This window comes from Salmo trutta, chromosome 8, assembly GCF_901001165.1.
Source record: "Salmo trutta chromosome 8, fSalTru1.1, whole genome shotgun sequence".
Lineage (NCBI taxonomy): Eukaryota > Metazoa > Chordata > Actinopteri > Salmoniformes > Salmonidae > Salmo > Salmo trutta.
Genome location: NC_042964.1, coordinates 26,733,852 through 26,756,283, shown reverse-complemented (window position 1 = coordinate 26,756,283; position 22,432 = coordinate 26,733,852). Strand labels below are relative to the sequence as shown.

The 22,432-nt window shown below is 44.7% G+C and overlaps 1 protein-coding gene across 1 annotated transcript; it reads left to right on the top strand.

Annotated features, from left to right (window-relative positions):
* Positions 1-11,495: 11,495 nt before the first annotated feature.
* shroom4 (shroom family member 4) lies at positions 11,496-21,712 on the top strand. Its single transcript, XM_029760678.1, has 11 exons — positions 11,496-11,801; positions 12,414-12,487; positions 12,964-13,770; positions 15,993-16,231; positions 16,332-16,522; positions 16,838-17,070; positions 17,328-17,463; positions 18,357-18,458; positions 19,398-19,568; positions 19,660-19,788; positions 19,966-21,712. Exons 1-11 carry the CDS (start codon positions 11,511-11,513, stop codon positions 20,122-20,124), a joined length of 2,532 nt encoding a protein of 843 aa, XP_029616538.1. The 5' UTR covers positions 11,496-11,510; the 3' UTR covers positions 20,125-21,712.
* The last annotated feature ends 720 nt before the right edge of the window (positions 21,713-22,432 follow it).

Genomic DNA, 22,432 nt, shown 5'->3' with positions numbered 1-22,432 from the left:
AACAGAACCTAACTCTCTTAATAGGGCTAGGACTGTTGGACTACTCCTAGAGACAGAACCAAACCCACCCAGCAAGGCCAGAGAACTGGATTAAGGAGGGAAGGAGACAAAAGGATTGAGAATTTAAGGGAACTTCTTATCCCAACAGTTTTTTTGCCTCTTTTGAACACCGCAGTGGAAATGTTATGTTGAAGACTTGATAAACAGTAGTAAGTAGCCGGACCACCTTTTTTGGCCTAAATCCATTTTCATCTGTGTTGGATTGAAGATATTTGGGCATCTTTGTAAGGACTGCTCTCAGACCAGTCTATGGTTGAACTAGCGTTGGGCCTGACCCTGACTGTGACCCAGTAGACACGGTTCTAGGATCAGGTGTGACTAGGGCCTCTTCTGTGTGGATCCACTCTGGTATGTTATAGACTGACTTGGGAACAGTTAGAAAGTATTGGGTGTTTGTTTCCTCTTATCATCTCCTTTAGTTCCTCTCCTTTTCTCTTTTTATTCCCTACCTTCCATTAATCTTCTCCCTTCTGTGCAGTGTGTACTGTTCTACCTTCACTCCTCTTTGTGTCTTTGAACTTGTAGGCGTCTTCAAGGTGTGACTGGGTGTGTGTCTGATCTCTGTTTTTGTGTGTCTAATGTGTATATAATTTCATTACTCAGTGTCATTATGACTCAGAGTAAATGACCTTCAATCTAGTCTCTTCAACTTTATTCTAGTTTAGGAGTCAGTATCAGTCAGCTGTTCTAGTTTCTTCTACCACATACAGTATTATCAGTTGTTTCTGTATCATTTTTTCACACAGTCATACATTCACAATGTTTTATGGGTCAAAGTGACATAAATAATGTCTATACATAAACCATGGTACATGGTTTATCTTGCTATCCATCCATCAGTCAGAGTAAAGCATTCAGCTACTGTTCTGTAGACTATGTTTTTAAATAGAACTAAGGACGGTCTTGTCTTGTGAAGTTTATTTGATTTCCTGAATGTTTGACAGTGTCCGACACTGATTGGTTCCAGTCGCTAACTGGCTAATCAGGTTAACTGTGGCTTGGTATGTCGAGGGCGATTAACTGTTCCTTTGTATCTGGCTGCTTGACAAATGTAACACTAGGACTAGGTCAGTGGAACACATTCTGGCTGAGTATAGTAGAACTACATTATATCTCTTTTTTTTCCATTTCAATATATTTTTTAATAACTCTGTTTCATCACATCATGTTTCACAAAGATGTCTGAGTACAGTAGATTATCTCAAAGTATACTGCAGAAGACAAAAATGAGAGATATTTGGATATCAAATATCTCACATTTTTGTCTTCGGCAGTATACTTCTAAATAACTTTTCTTCATGTATTTCCTAGTGTAGTTCAATGGATCAGATTCTAAGTACAGTATATCTCTAAATACAGTATGGGCTGGTTTTTCCAGACACAGATTCATTTCCTTTCTATATTTGCTTCTTGTTTTTTTTATTTTAGCTTGGTTTTCATAGTCATCAATCATCCCAGTGTAACATCCGTCGTTAAAGGTAGACCAAGGCGCAGCGTGAGTTGGGTTCATCATACTTTATTTTAAATGTGAACCAGCAAAAACAATAAACAATACAACGAACGAAAAGCTATGCGTGCAAACACATGCAACACAAGGACAAGATCCCACAACTGACTGTGGGAAAAAGGGCTGCCGAAGTATGATTCCCATTCAGAGACAACGAAGGACAGCTGCCTCTGATTGGAAACCATACTCGGCCAATAAAGAAAAAACAACATAGACATACAACACATAGAATGCCCACCCCATGTCACACCCTGACCTAACCAAACAGAGAAAAACGACTCTCTCAGGTCAGGGCGTGACACCCAGGCCCAATCTGGGCTCCATTAACAGTCCTGGGGCAAAACTAATCTTAGGTCCATTCATAGTCCTGGAATAAATGATAATAGTGTTTGTTCTATACCGTTTGGGAACTTCCAAAATCTCTCCCTAATTCCTGAACTATACCAAGAGGAACATTTTCAGGGAACAGACAATCATTCTGACAAGTGCACACATGGACACACACACACACACACACAATCGTCCTGAGAGGAATCCAAAAGGAGCAATTTTAGGAATTATTCCGTTTACTTTAATGAATGGCCATAAATCATAAACAGAAATATTCCCAAAGTGTTCTGACTTCCGACTGTGCCAGATCCTCATTCTTCCTCCATAATATTCCCGGAATTCCTCTGTCGAAATTCTCTCCTGAGAGGAAAGCTTTTTCAGAGTTATTCCCGGTGCGTTATTCCGAAGTTATTAATAGCTTCAGAATAATGGGCCATTCATGAGCAGGAATCTCCTGGGAACTCACCGAAGTTTGTTCCAGGCTCCTACCGGGCATATATACACTGCTTATGGTACTTCCTTTTGGGTGTACACAGACTTCCTTTTGGGTGTACCGACAAATCATGTTACCCCTACTGTAGTTACATTATCCCTTTTTTTTCTTTAACCTTTATTTAACTAGGCAAGTCAGTTAAGAACAAATTCTTATTTACAATGACGGCCTACATCGGCCAAACCCGGACGACACTGGGCTAATTGTGCGTCGCCCTATGGGACTCCCAATCACGGCCGGTTGTGATACAGCCTGGATTCGAACCAGGCTGTCTGTAGTGACGCCTCAAACACTGAGATGTAGCGCCTTAGACTGCTGCGCCACTCGGGAGCCAATCCCTCACCTGTATGTGTGTTCTCGCTCTCTCTCTCCAGACGCAGTGTACCTGTGATCAGGCCTCACTCGTGGCACCTAGCCAAGCTTTCCTCAACGGAGTCCCCCCACAGTTCTACCCCTGTTCCCCCTCCTACCCCCCCTTCCCCCCCATCTGCCATGCAGCTCCATCCTGGGCCCTACACACTACCCTGGCACTCTACAGCAGACAACAGGTAACATACACACAGATGCATATATACAGACACATACACACAAACACACTGGGCCATATACACTACCCTGGCACAGCAGACAGCAGGTAATGGTAATTTATATTGGGAAGATACGGGACGACTAAGTACCCTGGTTTATATGTGAATTAGAGTTTAGAGCAGTCTGTCCCATTCTATCCGATTCCCCCGGAGAATCTTGTCTCCCAACCTTCTATCAAGCTACGTTTGCACACGCCACGTTTGTGTGTGTCATAATTATAATACTGATAATCATAATACTGAATGAATCGTGAATAATGATGAGTTAGAAAGTTACAGAGGGTAAAACATCATACCCCCAAGAAATGCTAACCTCCCCTTTTATTGGTAATGGTGAGAGGTTAGCATGTCTTGGGGGTATGATCTTTGACCCGATGTAACTTCCTCACTCATCATTATTCACGATTCATTCAAGATTATCCTTAATCATGGTAGCATCCACATTAATGTAGAAGTGCTTAGAAACATATATTCTTATTTACAATAAAAGTGACTCCAAATTCACACAATACATTATTTACCATTAATTTCTATTGGGCACAAAATAATCTGAAACACAACCAAAACGAACTGCAAATGCATCCAACAAGCTTGTAGAGTCACACGGTTGATTATAGTCATTGCGTGCTAGGAATATGGGACCAAATACTAAACTTTTGATTACTTTATTTATAAGAATATTTAGGGATGTCAATAATTTTAACCCGTACCGTTTTGAGAACAATTATTATAACTTGTTAAACAAAATCTCTTTCTCTGAGCAATTGTGTTAGTATAAAATAATATAATTTCCCCAAATAATTTCCAACCCCTGTGTGTGTGTGTGTGTGTGTGTGTGTGTGTGTGTGTGTGTGTGTGTGTGTGTGTGTGTGTGTGTGTGTGTGTGTGCACTCGCATGTGTGTGCGTACCTGAGCTGTGTGTGTGTGCATATCTGAGCTGTGTGTGTTTGAGGCTGGGTACACAGTCTTGTGGGAGTGTATAGTTGGGCAGACCAGACCAGGAGAATTTTGTCCCTGTGACGTGTTTCTGATGACTAGAAATCACACACACTCACTCGCACGCACACAGAGCAGACTAAGGGTATTTTGACCTGTGACCTGTTTCCAAAGACTAACAATCATCAGGAAGCTTAGTGACCTCATCGTGTTCGAAAGTCAATAGCATCACACCGGATAACAGGGGTATTTTCAGACAGCCATCGATTCACGCATTCCTCACTGGCTGATCACTCAATGGTAGGACCCTCAAACTTTCAAAATGGCTTTTCACACTACTGAGACAAACCGGGCCGAGCCAAAGTTGCGGGAATAATATTTGAGCCAGCACAGTTTAATTTGGGTCGGGTACCATTGTATAAAGAGGGTATAAGTCTTGCTTCCCAAATGGTACCCTATTCCCTCATAGTGCACTGCTTTTAGCCTGAGCGAATAGTATAATTTTGGATTGACCCTAAATCTGTGAGGATGGAGAACCACCAATGATTTCAACAACTACAAAAAAATCTAAATAAGAGTTAAGAAAAAACAAGGAATTGGTTGAGAGAAAATAGTTTTTAGGAGATTTTAGTTGATTAAAGTCAACACTAATAATAAGTACATTGAAACGTTTCCAAAGCTTATACATAATATATACTGAACAAAAATATAAAGCAACATGTAAAGTGTTGGTCTCATGTTTCATGAGCTGAAATAAAAGATCCCAGAAGTGTTTCATACTCACAAAAAGCTTCTTTCTCTCAAATGTTGTGCACAAGTTTGTTTACATCCCAGTTGGTGAGCATTTCTCCTTTGTCAAGATAATCAATCTACCTGAGAGGTGTGGCATATCAAGAAGTTGATTTAAACAGCATGATCATTACACAGGTGCACCTTGTGTTGGGGACAATACAAGGTCCCTCTAAAATGAGCGGTTTTGTAACACAACACAATGCCACAGTTTTTAGGGAGCATGCAATTGGTATGCTGACTGCAGGAATGTCCACCAGAGCTGTTGCCAGAGAATTGAATGCTAATTTCTCTACCATAAGCCACCTCCAACGTCGTATTAGAGAATTTGGCAGTACGTCCCACTGGCCTCACAACTGCAGACGTCGAGATTGTCTGAGACCAGCCACCTGGACAGCTGATGAAACTGAGGAGTATATCTGTCTGTAATTAAAGCCCTTTTGTGGGGAAAAACTATGGCCCTCCCAGGCCCACCAATGGCTGCGTCCCTGCCCAGTCATGCAAAATCCATAGATTAGAGCCTAATGAATTTATTTCAATTTAATGATTTCCTTAAATGAACTGTAACTCAGTAAAATCGTAGACATTTTTGCATGTTGCGTTTATATTTTTGTTCAGTATAGTAATATAACTATGCTTTATGTGTGTGTGCGTGCATTACTGACTTTAGCCAGTAACAACAAGAAATAGATTGCCTGATATGTTCAGTTCATGAGAATGTCCTCATTTAGCTGTGTAGCGTATACACACAGAGACACACACACATGCACGCAGTGGTTCCCCTTTGATAACTATTAATGATATAATTCACTACAATTACCCCTAATAGTTTTAACTACAGGTCGAACGATTAATCAGAATGACCGATTAATTAGGGCCGATTTCAAGTTTTCATAACAATCTGTAATCGTCATTTTTGGACAACGATTGTGGCCGATTTAACTAGACAAGTCAGTTAAGAACACATTCTTATTTTCAATGACGGCCTAGGAACGGTGGGTTAACTGCCTTGTTCAGGGGCAGAATGACAGATTTTTACCTTGTCAGCTCGGGGATTCGATCTTGCAACCTTCCGGTTACTAGTCCAACGCTCTAACCACCTGCCTTACATTGCACTCCACGAGGAGCCTGCGTGGCAGGCTGACTACCTGTTATACGAGTGCAGCAAGAAGCCAAGGTAAGTTGCTAGCTAGCATTAAACTTATCTTATAAAAAACAATCAACCTTAACATAATCACTAGTTAACTACACATGGTTGATGATATTACTAGTTTATCTAGCGTGTCCTGCGTTGCATATAATCGATGCGGTGCCTGTTAATTTCTCATTGAATCACAGCCTACTTCTCCAAACAAGTGATGATTTAAGCGCATTCGCGAAAAAAGCACTGTCGTTGCACCAATGTGTACCTAACCATAAACATCAATGCCTTTCTTTAAAATCAATACACAAGTATATATTTTTAAACCTGCATATTTAGTTAATATTGCCTTCTAACATGACTTTCTTTTAACTAGGAAAATTGTGTCACTTATCTTGCATTCCGTGCAAGCAGTCAGGGTATATGCAGCAGTTTGGGCCACCTGGCTCATTGCGAACTGTGTGAAGACCATTTATTCCTAACAAAGACCGTAATTAATATGCCAGAATTGTACATAATTATGACATACCATTGAAGGTTGTACAATGTAACCACAATATTTAGAATTAGGGATGCCACCCATTAGATAAAATATGGAACGGTTCCGTATTTCACTGAAAGAATAAACGTTTTGTTTTCGAAATGATAGTTTCCGGATTTGACCATATTATTAAATGACCTAAGGCTTGTATTTCTGTGTGTTATTATGTTATAATTAAGTCTATGATTTGATATTTGATAGAGCAGTCTGACTGAGCGGTGGTAGGCAGCAGCAGGCTCGTAAGCATTCATTCAAACAGCACCACCAGCTGTCATTTTAAAGTGGATCACTCTACTTTTTTTTTATTGTTGTGCTTCAAGTATTGAGCTGTTTATGACTTCAAGCCTATCAACTCCCAAGAATAGGCTGGTGTAACCGATGTGAAATGGCTAGCTAGTTAGCGGGGTGCGCTCTAATAGCGTTTCAATCGGTGACGGTACTCGCTCTGAGACCTTGAAGTAGTTGTTCCCCTTGCCCTACAAGGGCCGCGGCATTTGTGGAGCAATGGATAACGATGCTTCAAGGGTGGCTGTTTTCGATGTGTTCCTGGTTCGAGCCCAGGTAGGGGCGAGGAGAGGGACGGAAGCTATACTGTTACACTGGCAATACTAAATAAAGTGCCTATAAGAACATCCAATAGTCAAAGGTATATTAAATACAAATGGTATAGAGAGAAAACGTCTTACCTGGGAATATTGAAGACTCATGTTAAAAGGAACCACCAGCTTTCAATATGTTCTCATGTTCTGAGCAAGAAACTTAAACGTTAGCTTATTTTACATGGCACATATTGCACTTTTACTTTCTTCTCCATCACTTTGTTTTTGCATTATTTAAACCAAATTGAACATGTTTCATTATTTATTTGAGGCTAAATTGATTTTATTGATGTATTATATTAAGTTAAAATAAAAGTGTTCATTTGTCACGTCCTGACCATAGAAAGATGTTATTTTCTATGGTAGAGTAGGCCAGGGCGTGACAGGTTTTTTCCCCTATGTTTTCTATTTCTATGTTTAGGTTCTAGTTTTGTATTTCTATGTTGGGGTTTTGTTTGGGATGATCTCCAATTAGAGGCAGATGGTCCTCATTGTCTCTAATTGGAGATCATAGGGGGTTTTTCCACCTGGGTTTTGTGGGTGATTAATTTTGAGTTGTGTATGTGTTCATCTCTGCGTCACGGTTTGTTGTTTTTTCATTTCAGTGTATTTATATATATTGCATAGTTTCACAGTATAAATAAAATGTGGAACGACACACACGCTGCACTTTTGGTCTCTAATCGGTATCGGCTTTTTTTGGGTCCTCTAATAATCGGTATCGGCGTTGAAAAATCATAATCGGTCGACCTCTAGTTTTAACGGGCTTAGATAGTCCAGTATTTATGTATCACACACACTAATGGTTTTGAGTGGCGTAGATAGGCTTGAGCATACGTAAAGCTGTAAATCGCTTTGTGCTGCAATTCTCAGAATTATGCAGTCCTCGCTTTTATTGCCACATACACAAAACTCACACACACACACACACAGACAATGCAATGTCTGATGAGACATATTCTCTCTGCATAACAGGACAATGGCATGTAAACTCCCAGAACATGTGGACAAAGAGGGGAAGACAGTTAATAAACAGAGTGTGCGTGTCTGTGTCTGTCTGTGTGTGACTTCCTTTGGGATGTACTGTCAGAAGTTCCATAAACGTTAAACAACCCCTTAAATAGCTAATCAAGACCTCAAACAAAGGCTGACAGTCTGACTCGAGTCCAACTTGATGACTATGATTGTGTGTGTCCACTTGTGTGTCCCCACTCTAATTCACCATAGAGTTGTTATTCCTGTCATGTTCTTTATTGTCCCCTGATGGAACGTTCGGGAGGGAGGGGATGTCATTTCCTCTGGTTACGACATAATTTCCTGTCACCCTCTCTACCCACGATGCAGCAGTAATCCCTGACTGCTTAAAGACGCTACCGTTCCATCTGCTCCTTTTTCTTTTCTTCCTTACAAATCCTTCAGAAACACATGGCAGAGGTAGATGTATGAATAGGAATACAGTAAAGCAGATTAAATCAAGTAGTATATCCTATGCTTCTCTTACTTTCCATTTAGACTAGTGCAAATATAGAAGAGATTCAGCTTCAGTAGGCCTACTTTTTAAGATGTAAATAATGTAGCATCTGGTATATGTCGTTTAAAGGACCAAAATATGACTTGTATTGATGATAATACTATTTATTTAACAGAAATTAGTAATCACTCATTTCTGTCTCCCTTCATCTCCGACCTCCCCTTCCCCTCTCCCCCACCCTCTCTCCACCTCTTTACAGTGATCTGTCTATCCAGTGGAACCAGCTCTCCAGACACTACTCTACAGACAGAAGCAGTTCCCTAGGTAGCATGGACAGCCTTGACCCTCCTAGCAGCCAAGTGTACTACGATTCCCATAATTCCCCAGTGGACCCGGCCATCTTCAACAATAAGAGAGACTATGATTACCACAATTCACCAGTGGACCCTGCTATATTCAACAATAAAAGAGACTCTGCTTATAGCTCTTTCTCAGCTAGTTCTAATATGTCAGACAATAATGTCTCATTAAGGCCCGGTGAGGCCTGTTCTATGGAGAATATCCTCCGGAGCCTTGGGCCAGGGGGACCCGCCTGCCGGGTTTATGCCTGTGGCAATGCACCATCCCTGGGGAGGGAGTCAGGCGAGGCCCAGGATGAGACCGGTACCTCAGCCCTACTACCAAAGTCGAGGTCGCTGACCAGGCCAAGAGTGAGGCAGCCGGAAGCGAAGGAGAGACCATCTTCATACTGTTTTGAAGAGGAGAGGAGAGAGGAGAGGAGAGAGGAGAGGGGTGGAGGAGGAGGGAAGAGGGGGGCCTCAATTCCCCCCCTTCCCCCAACCAGGAAAGACAGTTTTAGGGCCACGAAGGGTCGCTTGGGGATTACAGATGTCAAAGATCAACGATGCATCTCTGCCCCCGTCGGAATTCCCAGCCTCTTCCGTTGCCATGCCGAGGACGGTGACGACAATCCTCAGAACGTTTCTGGCGTTCCAGTTATTCCCAGCTGGAATGGCTATCCCGCTCCTTGCAAGGCGTCAAAGGCAGAGGGAGACATGGGAATTGGGAAAAGGAATGGGGTTGGGAATTTTAAAGGAGATTCTTTGGAGCAATACTACACCCTCATCTCCAAAAAAAAATATTCCCTTGTGAATAAGAACTCAGAGATCCAGGAGATCCATCCAGACTCCCTCCACCTCCCTACCCTAGAGAGAAGCTCCTCTTCCTCCATCCCCGGCTCCAGCTCCCTACCTCCAGACAGCTCCATAGATCCAGACCCCTCAGGTGAAGCCAACCACCTCCTCCCCCAGAACAAGCACTGCTCATCGGGTCTCTACAGACAAAGCGTCCCTGAGAAACTCTTATCGCAGCTACGTCATCTAGAGTTTTCCAGTGACCCTTCGGACCATAGCTCCGTCTCCCTCTCCAGCTCCAAGTGGTCTCACTCCCCCCTTAACCCGCCCAGTGAGGACCTAGGAGGGGATATAGGGAGTCATGACGCCTCCCTCCTTCTCCTCCAGCAGAACCAGTGGGAGTGGGAAGGAAGGAGTCCATGCTCTACCCCAGGATTGGTGGACATTGATGGGATTGGGGAGGCAGGAGAGGTGAGTGTGGTGGTTTGGGAGAGTAGGGAGGTGGTGGCGGCTGCTGGTAATCTCCTCTCCCCCATCCAGGTCCAATACCCCTGGGGTAGGCCGGTGAGTGTTCCAGGGCCAGGGGAGCCCTCTGGAAATTGTACGCAGGGAGAGGTGAGCTCTGAGCGGGTATGGGAGACCGACTTTGGGCCTCTCAGTGCTGCAGCCAGTGTAGACAGCCTACTGGAGGGAAGTCTTAGAGGAGGAGGAGGAAGAAGGGATGATAATGAAGGAGAGGTGCTGATGAAGAAACCCAGGAGTCACCGTTCGTCCCGGGCACGCCGTCGCAGCGAACGTTTCGCCACGAACCTTCGTAACGAGATCCAGCACAAGAAGGCCCAGCTGTCCAAGAGTAAAGGCCCAGGAGGGTTGCTCTACAGCGGGGAGACAGTTGAGGAAGAAGAAGGTCCATACCTGGAAATCAAGGACCTCCAGAGGAAAGAGGCTGAGGACCTTGATCCGCCTGCCAAGGAGAGCAGCTCCCAAGGCGTATACACCTGTTCTGACATCAGCCTCTCAGCTCCAGCTCCTGGAGGTCTGAACAGACTATCCTCTTCTTCCACCCTCCAGCTCCACCAGCTGTCCCTAGCCACAGTTTCAGCTCTACAACCCCCCAGGGATAAAGAACCTGAACCACCAGGGAACCAAGACCAAGCTACAGACTCATCCAGGACACCCCAGAGGTCTGACCCAACCTTGCCCAGCTGCGGTATGGGTATCCAGGTCGTGGAGGAGCTAGCTCCGGCCGGCAAGTCCCGCCGATGGAGATGGACACCCGAACATAAACTCCAACCAGAAATTGGCACTAACCGACGGGGGGAGAGGGTCGGAGTGGCCTTGGGGGTGTCAGGACGAGGGAGGGCATCCTCTGCCTCCTCTTCTTCTTCCACCACTTGTTCTTCCCACACTGAGGAGTCTGATATTCTACCTTTCGCGGACCGCTGTAAGTTCTTTGAGGAGACAAGCAGGAGTATATTGGTGTCAAATTTGCCAGGTTTGACGAGTCGACGGCAGAGGCCAGATAGACATGAGAGGCAGCCTCATCTGTTGATGCTGGAGAACCAAGGAGGGGGCTATGGACAGGGACAAGCCCAGAGGAGGTACTCCTACCAGGGTGGATTCGAGCGAGAAAGTCCCCTTTTGATTAGTACCATTGAGGCCCGGAGACAATCGGTTAGTGGGAACAGGGAGAGGGAGAGAGAGAAGGAGAGGGAAAAAGAGAGGGAGATGGAAAGGGAGGAAAGAGAAAGAGAGAGGGAAAGGGAGGAGAGGGCGACAGAGAGGGAGAGGTTGTTCGAGAGGGAGGAAATGGAAAGGGAGAGGGAAAGAGAAGACAGGGCCAGAGAGAGGGAGATGGCACTTGAGCGGGAAAGGGAGGAAGAGAGACAAAGAGAGGAAAGGGCTAGACTGAGAGAGCTGGAGATGGAGAGAGAAAGGGAGATAGAGAGGGAACAAGATAGTGAGATGGAGAAAGAGAGACAAAGTGAGAGAGAGAGGAAAAGAGAGAGGGAGAGAAAGTCACTCAGTTCAGCTCAGGATCTCTTTGCCAGTCAATCCCAACCCCATGCCCACCCCCAGCCCCACTCCTACTCCCATCCCCAAACCCAGAACGAGGCCCCTCGTTCAGCCTTCCACCCGGTCAACACCGCTCTCCTCCAGGATAACCAGGCTCTTCACCAGAGGTATCCACCACAGAGCTACACACCAACAGAGGCAAGTATAGGTTACTGTTACACAATACCTAGACACACTCACACACACGTGCACACACACACGCACAGGTTGATTTCAGATTAAGGCCTTTGGTTCAACGTCAAGGTTTCATACAGTATCTGGAGATATTGAACAGTGTTTAATGGGTCCAGATCTGAATGAGGATGTAATATCTTGAAGCTTGCTTGGCCTTGCCTGCTTGGCCTTGCTTGGCCAATACAAGAGGATATAAAGACACACACACACACACACTAGAGGGGGTTTTATCAACTGATTCCAGTCATTGAGATGGGAACTGAATAGTGCATTTTATTATTCACCTCTTGTCACTCAGATAGATGTCTGTCCTCCCAAGTTGAGTTTTGGAAAAAGGTTTCATATTTTACACATTCAAAAGGTTCTAAAAGGGTTCCATTGTTCTAATAGTTCCTCCTTTTTGTTCCAGAAGCTTACATTTCCCACATTATCATCACTTATATAACTTTTTAAAGTAGGAAATGAGCGTTGGTGTCAACGAGCATTATTCTTTAAAGCGTTTCCTTGGGCGAGCAAGCGACATTCCTGCTTCTCTCCCTGTCCTCCTGTGAATAACTTGGCCGATGTGTTCCACAGGCGTATCCTGCTGCATCTCGACCGTTACCGTGGGAACAGACACAGATCAACAGGAAGTTCAGCCTGACCGAGAGGTATGTCATTTCCTGTCCACCTCCTGTCTCTGTGTCCCCCCCAAATGGCAACCTATTCCCTGTGGGCTCTGGTCAAAAGTAGTGCACTATGTAAAATATAGGGTACCATTTGGGACGCAGATTCTGTCTCTACACTCCGCTTTTAGAGAAAGAAACGAAAAAATAAATAGACAAACAAATAAAGAATGGGTCTCAGTAGACTTCCTTTTTGGCCTGATTGCTCTCTCTCTCTCTCTCTCTCTCTCCCTCTCTCTCTCTCTCTCTGCTCTGTGGGTTCTGGTCAAAAGTAGTGCACTATGTAAAATATATGGTACCATTTGGGATGCAGCATCTGTCTCTACACTCCGCTTTAAGAGAAAGAAACAAAAATAAATAGACAATGAAATAAATAATGGGTCCCAGTAGACTTCCTCTTTGGCCTGATTGTTCTCTTTCTTGCTCTACCCCCCCCCCCCCCTTCTCTCTCCCTCTCTCAGGGACTACCCCCGGTACAGACGTGATTCATCCACCGGGCCACCAAATTGTGCTATAACAGTAACACCTGACTACCACCACCAGCAAGTCTCCCAAAGTGGGGGTTGTTGGAATGGCTTGCTGTCTGCCTGTAGTATGGACGAGGAGGACCATCACCAGATGTCTATGGTGGTTAACCCCACATCATATTCATCTTCATCACTACTACGAAGCAGGGCCATGTCCGAGAACGATCTACACTTTGGCTCCACCTACCGCCGTACTTCACCCTCGGTTGCTATGGCGACACCACTGTCCGAGCTGGTGGAGGGAGGCGGGATCGAAGGGGGAAGAATGGGAGTGGGAGGAATTAGGGGAGCGGCTAACAAAAATAAGACTCTACCCCCTCCGAGGCCACCTCCCCCCAAATGGGAGCAGTTCCACCGCAGGAGAGCCTCCCACCACACCCTCTTCACCTCTCCTCTCTTCTCCACCTCTGTTTCTTCATCCGTCCATCCATTGGTAAACCCCACCCCCCCTCCTCTCCCTCTCATACCACCAGAGGGTCCCACCTCTTGCCCTTCATCTCACCCCTGTCACCATGAAAAGAGTGAAATGACGCGTCAGCGCTCCTACAGCCTCCCGCCCCAGAGGGAGGAGCTAGAGGGGTGCCAACGCTGCATCAGAAGCCAAGTCCAGGAATGCCGCTTTTCCCAGGCTCCGCTTAGTCCAGGGTTCACACACACGGCCTTCCGGCCGGTGGCCCCGCCCCAAAGAGATAAAGACACTCCCCCTCGCGACACACTGCCGCCATCAGAAAGCTGTGTCAGGTGAGATGGAGACTTAGAGGCATGACACACAAATGTGTCAGCACTTATACTACTCACTACTCTACAGAGTGTCTATATGTGGGTTTCTGCATGTGAAACACTATGTAGTCAGAGCCATTTTTACATCTTATTATTATTATTATTATTATTAATAAAGCTGAGCCAGTTCAGAAGGGAAACCTGAGTCTGGTGGCGTCAGCTGATTGCATCAGCGGACATTGCACCAATTTGATTCACACTACTTACATGCGGTCTATTTAAGTTGACCAGTTGAACACATGCTTCCTCAATGCCGGATGTCATTGGTGCTGTAACTAGCTGTTGCTCGCTATGCTTGCTGTTTCTATCCCACCACCACCCCCAGCATCCACCTGTCTGGGTTCTGTGTTTCTTCCTTCAGGGGATTTGACATTGCATATTGTGCTCACTGCCTATAGATATACACTGCTCAAAAAAATAAAGGGAACACTTAAACAACACAATGTAACTCCAAGTCAATCACACTTCTGTGAAATCAAACTGTCCACTTAGGAAGCAACACTGATTGACAATATATTTCACATGCTGTTGTGCAAATAGAATAGACAACAGGTGGAAATTATAGGCAATTAGCAAGACACCCCCAATAAAGGAGTGGTTCTGCAGGTGGTGACCACAGATCACTTCTCAGTTCCTATGCTTCCTGGCTGATGTTTTGGTCACTTTCGAATGCTGGCGGTGCTTTCACGCTAGTGGTAGCATGAGACGGAGTCTACAACCCACACAAGTGGCTCAGGTAGTGCAGCTCATCCAGGATGGCACATCAATGCGAGCTGTGGCAAGAAGGTTTGCTGTGTCTGTCAGTGTAGTGTCCAGAGCATGGAGGCGCTACCAGGAGACAGGCCAGTACATCAGGAGACGTGGAGGAGGCCGTAGGAGGGCAACAACCCAGCAGCAGGACCGCTACCTCCGCCTTTGTGCAAGGAGGAGCAGGAGGAGCACTGCCAGAGCCCTGCAAAATGACCTCCAGCAGGCCACAAATGTGCATGTGTCTGCTCAAACGGTCAGAAACAGACTCCATGAGGGTGGTATGAGGGCCCGACGTCCACAGGTGGGGCTTGTGCTTACAGCCCAACACTGTGCAGGACGTTTGACATTTGCCAGAGAACACCAAGATTGGCAAATTCGCCACTGGCACCCTGTGCTCTTCACAGATGAAAGCAGGTTCACACTGAGCACATGTGACAGACGTGACAGAGTCTGGAGACGCCGTGGAGAACGTTCTGCTGCCTGCAACATCCTCCAGCATGACCGGTTTGGGGGTGGGTCAGTCATGGTGTGGGGTGGCATTTCTTTGGGGGGCCGCACAGCCATCCATGTGCTCGCCAGAGGTAGCCTGACTGCCATTAGGTACCGAGATGAGATCCTCAGACCCCTTGTGAGACCATATGCTGGTGCGGTTGGCCCTGGGTTCCTCCTAATGCAAGATAATGCTAGACCTCATGTGGCTGGAGTGTGTCAGCAGTTCCTGCAAGAGGAAGGCATTGATGCTATGGACTGGCCCGCACGTTCCCCAGACCTGAATCCAATTGAGCACATCTGGGACATCATGTCTCGCTCCATCCACCAACGCCACGTTGCACCACAGACTGTCCAGGAGTTGGTGGATGCTTTAGTCCAGGTCTGGGAGGAGATCCCTCAGGAGACCATCCGCCACCTTATCAGGAGCATGCCCAAGCGTTGTAGGGAGGTCATACAGGCACGTGGAGGCCACACACACTACTGAGCCTCATTTTGACTTGTTTTAAGGACATTACATCAAAGTTGGATCAGCCTGTAGTGTGGTTTTCCACTTTAATTTTGAGTGTGACTCCAAATCCAGACCTCCATGGGTTGATAAATTGGATTTCCATTGATTATTTTTGTGATTTTGTTGTCAGCACATTCAACTATGTAAAGAAAAAAGTATTTAATAAGATTATTTCATTAATTCAGATCTAGGATGTGTTATTTTAGTGTTCCCTTTATTTTATGAGCAGTATATTATCATCGTCATATGACGCTTCGCTCTGGCAGCTACCCTGAAGGAGCAGAACCAAGACTATGCATTATCTTTTCTAATAAATGGTTAAATGTACATGTGGTGTTTCCTTTCTGAATTATTAATATTAATATTATAGCACCTCCACTTAGCATGACGTAACACATACCTGTTTAACTGTATATTATATGTCCCTCTGCAGGTTGTGCAACATGGCTGACCAAGATTGTCCTGCTGTATTGAAGCCTATCTCTCATAGACAGCAGAGGGCCAGGGCTGAGTGGGAGAGAACTCCGTCTTCCAGAGTGCATAGTGTCTCAGGTCAACTCACCATAGAGAATGGCGTTATCTCACCAGAGTCCTACTTCGCTATGGGCTATGAACAACAACAGTTACAGCAGAATAGAAGATTGCGGAATCACCCCAACAACAATAACAACAGTAAGTAACGCCATACATCTCTGTAAAGCACTTTGTGACAACTGCTGTAAAAATTGGTTTAGTAAAATATGATTGATTGATTGATTGATTCCCATTCCAGAGCCAGAATTGGAACAAGAATTATTGGAACTGGAACCGGAATCCGATTTTGGCCCGAGCCCCGCCCAGAGCTTGGAACAGGAAGCTGACATCCCCATGGAAACAGACATCGACGACTCCCAGGAGGAGGGGCTTCCAGAGGATGAAGAGCCAATCAGGACAGAGCTACAATGTTTCGCCCTGCCCGTCACGGTGTGTAACATGCCTCACTGTGCTGCTAGGGCGTAGGGTGAAGTTGCCCATAAGGTCAGCATATGGGGAGGGGAAACTAATGCTAGATCTGTACCTAGGGGAACCTTTACCCCACAGCTTGATGCTAACCTATAAAACTATACTGGGCTCAAACTAGTGAACCTCTGCTTTGCAAACAAACGTGACCACACGCTTGACAACTTACTGGCCAGTTGCACCACCAGAAAGCTAGCAATTGGTCGACACGAGTTGAGACATCTCAAGGCATTTAAGCTGTGGAGTGAGCTTACCGGTACAATCTTACCTCCGTTGCAGGTGCTGGAGACTGACATCGACACGCTCCCTGATCAGGAGGCCTTGCCAGCGGGTAGGATGACAGTGGAGAATTGGTCTCTGGATGGAGAAATTGAGGACCAGGGGATGAGGACCAGAGAGGAACTCATGGAGGAGCTGTTTCCCCAGAGCATTGAGGGCGAGGCAGGCACAGAGAGCTGGAGAGGGGCCTACCGTAGCCCCAACCTGGAGCACAATACAGACAGCCTGGATAGGTGAGTGCATATGTGATGTGTATTTCATATTTATATGGTATACACATATCATAATATTCACAATTAAGTGGATTGACGTAGCACTTTCCATTAGATTCTCAAATTCCACAAATAACTTAACATTGTCGGGGGGGTATCTCATCTAGCACATATTTTGTTTTGTTTTACATAGATCCTGAATTTAATCAACTCTATCCTTACCTCTCTCCTTTCCTCTCCTCTACCCCCCCTCTCTCCTCTCCTCCTACTTTATCCAGGCGTTCTGGTGCCAGCTCCAGTTGTTCGTCCTACTACTCTACCTCAGCAGCCAAAGCTCAGCTCCTCACTCAGATGAAAGACTACTGCTCAGACACTAGAGACACTGACGATGATGATGAGGATCTGTCTTACAAGGTACACACACACACAACACACGTGCACACTCTTTTATGATAAATCCTAGCTTGTATACTAAACACACACACACACACAGGATCAAAGATGACAGTACCGTAAATTCCGGACTATAAGCCGCAACTTTTTTCCCAGCTTTGAACCTCGCGGCTTAAACAATGCCAATATATGAATTTTTCCCGCTTTCAATTTTTTTTCTTCCAAAAAAACACATTCTGTGACGTGCTCAGTTTTTTGGCGGCATGAAGCTTTCATTAGACCAATGAAATTGCCGAACGGGTTAAGGTCAAACAACTTTTTTGTTTACTGTTTAGATTAAATCGAGCGCTCTCAAACTTCCCATCGTTCTGATTACGGTAGTCATTTTGTCACCCTCATCATGGCAAAGACACAGAGAAATGCATATGATGCAGCTTTCAAGTTGAAGGCGATTGATCTGGCTGTTGGAAAAGGAAATAGAGCTGCTGCACGGGAGCTTGGTCTTAATGAGTTGATGATAAGACGTTGGAAACAGCAGCGTGAGGAATTGACTCAGTGCAAAAAGACAACTAAAGCTTACTGCAAATTTTTTATTTTTTGTTACAAGCCGTGTTTCGTTAAAGCCTATTTATTTTTGTTACAAGCCGTGTTTCGTTAAAGCCTGTGTAAAGTTCATTTGTTTCAATGTACCGGTAGGCACCTGCAGCTTATAGACATGTGCGGCTTATTTATGTTCAAAATAATTTAAAAAAATTTATTCAGTGGGTGCGGCTTATATTCAGGTGCGCTTAATAGTCCGGAAATTACGGTAACTTACTTTTCTCTCTGTAACACTCTCTACCTACCCTTTCTTTACTCCCTCTCTCCTTTCTTCCCCCCCTGTTTCCCCCTCCCCCTGTCTCCCCCCTTTACAGAGACAGTTGATGGAGAGTCTACGTAAGAAGCTAGGAATTCTGAGAGAGGCACAGAGAGGTCTACAGGAGGATATACGGGCTAATGCACAGCTGGGAGAGGAGGTGTGTATAGTACACACACACATATATACAGTGCATTCAGAAGGTAATCAGACCCCTTGACTTTTTCCACATTTTGTTACGTTACAGCCTTATTCTAAAATGAATTAAATTGGTTTTTTTCGCTCATTAATATACGCACATTACCCCATAATGACAAAGCTTGACAAATGACAGTTTTTTTATATATATTTTTGCTAATTTATTCAAAATAAAAAACTAAAATATCACATTTACTTAAGTATTCAGACCCTTTACTCAGTGCCTTGTTGAAGCACATTTGGCAGCAATTATAGCCTAGACTCTTAAGGATGACGCTACAAGCTTGGCACACCTATATTTGGGGAGTTTCTCCCATTCTTCAATGCAGATCCTCTCAAGCTTTGTCAGGTTGGATGGGGAGCGTTGCTGCACAGCTATTTTCAGGTTTCTCCAGAGATGTTCGAACGGGTTCAAGTCCGGGCTCTGGCTGGGCCACTCAATACATTCAGAGACTTGTCAGGAAGCCTCTCCTGCCTCTCCACTCCTCCCCCAGTCCCTGATGCCTAAAGATCCCCACAGCATGATGCTGCCACCATAATGCTTCACCGTAGGGATGGTTTCAGGTTCCTCCAAACATGACACTTGGCATTCAGGCCAAGGAGTTCAGTCTTGGTTTCATCAGACCAGAGAATCTTGTTTCTTGTTTCTCATGGTCTGACAGTCCTTTAGGTAACCTTTAGGTAACTACAAGTGGGCTGTGATGTGCCTTTTACTGAGGAGTGGCTTCTGTCTGGACACTACCATGGAGTGCTGCAGAGATGGTTGTCCTTCCGGAAGGTTCTCCCATCTCAACAGAGGAACTCTGGAGCTCTGTCAGAGTGACAATCAGGTTCTTGGTCACCTCCCAGACCAAGGCCATAAGATCTAATTCTCCTTCTCCTCTCCTCTTCTCCCCTCTAGGTTGAGAGCCTGGTGCTAGCGTTCTGTAAACCCAATGAGGTGGATAAGTTCAGGATGTTTATCGGGGATATGGATAAGGTGGTCAGTCTGCTTCTGTCTCTCTCCGGACGGCTACTTAGGGTTGAGAGCTCACTAGACAACCTGGAGGCCGAGACTGGACACTATGAGAGGGTGAGGAAAGAAAGAAAGAAATAATAAGAAAAAGTACAACCTTAAAACAAACTCTGTTCTCTGTCTCACCACTCCCTCCCTCCCTCCATAGCTCCCCCTCCTGGAGAAGAAGCGCCAGCTCCTGGTGCAGCTGTCAGAGGCCCAGGACCTCAAAGAACATGTAGACCGACGGGAGCAGGTTGTGGGAAGGGTGCTAAGACGATGCCTTTCCCCAGAACAGGTACACACGCACACACACACTACACTGTCTTTGCACTGCTCCAACCATTCCAACTTCCAACCTCTGTGTGTGGTGTGTTTGTCTTTCTGAAGGGTTGGGATGAAGCAGAAGTAAAATGTATCTTGCACCATGTGTACAATTGGGCAGTAAAGTCATCTTTATCTTCTTGATCCACAGCACCGTGACTACAGTCATTACGTCAAGATGAAGGCAGCATTGCTGGTAGAACAGAGGCAGCTGGAGGACAAGATCAGGCTGGGAGAAGAGCAGCTAAGAGGGCTACGGGAGAGTCTAGGGATGGGATTAGGGATGTCCATGGGATATGGGCACTACTAAACCCCAACCAAGAAACCTGAAAGCTGGGCAGATGGATGGGGTATCGACACTATTGAGAGAAAGTGAACAGGGACAGTTGGAGAAGTTAAGAACCTTAAGGGAGAGTCTGTGTTGGGGATGTCCATGTTGATGGTGTATGGACACTATTGAGAGAACTAACCCTAACTTAAAGGTGAATTTTGCTTTTTAAAAACCAACTCTCTATTCCAGACTCTTTTTTTGCGATTTCACTTGTTTTTGAGAAACTTACCCCAACCAGTGATTCACTTCCTCTTTGTTGTTGTGCAGATGGTCTTAGGAATGGGGCTAGGGATGGGGAGAGCCATGGAATGTCTATGGGGTATGGAAACTATGGGGAGACAGGCAACCTACACAAGGAGACCCTAGAGTGGGGTACATTAGGATGGGGGATGGGGTATGGACACTATTGAGAGAGAACCAACCCAACCTACGGAGAGCCTGGAGAGATATGGTAGAGTTTAGGGGTAGGGCTGAGGGGTGTCCGTGAAGTATGGGAACTGTAGGGAGACAGCCAACCCACACATGGAGGCCCTAGAGTTGGGTAAATAGGGATGGGGTTGGAGTTGGGGATGGGATATGGGCACTACTTCCTAAAACACTCCAGTCCTTTTCCTGACACCAACATCTACACTGTGTTAAACAGAGGTGGCCATTAAAACCCCACAAGAGAATGCATTAAGGCTGCACTTGGCAGTATTTGTCCATTAAGAAATACACACCTACTCTTTGGTGTTAGACACACTGGTGCACCCAAGAGTAACAACTATCTTTCACTTATCAACTGTAACCTCACAATCGCATACTCCATGCAATACAAAACGAGGCCAAAGAATAAGTTGTTGTTTAGTGTGTGTGTTACTGAACAAGACTGGAGAATGTATTTATTTATTTATTACTCTGTTGAGCAATACTGACAGGGAGCATTTGGGGTGCTAGACGAGAGTATTTTCATGAAACTGTTAGGGAGTGCATTGAATACATAGAAATGGATAGAAGGTGCATGTGCCAAAAAGCTGCCCATGCTATCACATAAAACATTATTGCAAAGAAAAGCCCTCTATCCAATTCTATGATTGCATATAATCCTATTACAGTAATATGTCCAGAAATGGAGCAAGACAGCTGCTTCTCTCCACTCTCATTTAACACTATACTAGCCTGAGTGCCAGTCTGTTTGTGCTATCATGCTAACTCCTTAACGCTTATTGTCATGCCAGACAATGACAGCGATGGAGTTTGCCAAGAGCGCAAACAGATTTGGGGCCTGGAAAACCCTATACTCCATAACTGCATCACATCACTGCATTGACACCTCCTTAACACTACCACACTACCTTAACACTACCACACCATGCCTTAGATTGTGTATATTGGTGCAGGATGAAGTTTCCCCTAGACACTGATCCTGGGTCAGTTTTGCATTTTCCACACTAATTGTTAAGGTTAAAATAAGGGGAGGGGAAGCTGATCCTAGGAAATGTCACCCCGGAGCCCTAAAATTACTGTCTTACAGTGTGTATATGCATTCATTATTATTGTGTATATTAAATGTTGTGTATAGAAGTGATATTCATGTGTTATAACTGGAATCCATCATTGTAGTGTAAATATGTCATGAGAAGTTATGTCATTTATATATATACGTCATATGGCATATATACGTCATATGGCAAAGTTCATCCTAATACCATACCTAATACCAAAATAAAAAAAAACGTAGTTTTTAATACATTTTTGAGGAATTGTTTTGGGCAGGTATTGTATTAGGATGAACTTTGCCATATGACGTATATATGCCATATGACGTATATATATATATATATATATATATATATATATATATATATATATATATATATATATATATATATATATATATATATATATATATATATATATAAAAATGACATAACTTCTCATTTATATATATTATTGGCTGTTTGACCAAAAACATAGAAATGGAGGTGCATGTGCCAAAAAGCTGCCCATGCTGTCACATAAAACATTATTGCAAAGAAAAGCCCTCTATCCAATTCTATGATTGCATATAATCCTATTACAGTAATATGTCCAGAAATGGAGCGAGACAGCTGCTTCTCTCCACTCTCATATAACACTATACTAGCCTGAGTGCCAGTCTGTTTGTGCTATCATGCTAACTCCTTAATGTCAGACCATATCTTTTTATTTTTATTTTTGCAAGACAGCTATGTCTTACTATACTTGTGAGGACTTTTTGGGGACCAACAATTCCCATTCAAAATCCTATTTTCCTTAAACCTTAACC

Bases quoted from the DNA above. Each gene is read 5' to 3' on its own strand.
- shroom4 (XM_029760678.1), top strand. From the start codon at position 11,511: ATGGAGAGAGAAAGGGAGATAGAGAGGGAACAAGATAGTGAGATGGAG. The intron at 11,802-12,413 runs GCAAGTATAGGT...TGTGTTCCACAG, and splicing joins AGAGCTACACACCAACAGAG to GCGTATCCTGCTGCATCTCG. The intron at 12,488-12,963 runs GTATGTCATTTC...TCCCTCTCTCAG, and splicing joins AAGTTCAGCCTGACCGAGAG to GGACTACCCCCGGTACAGAC.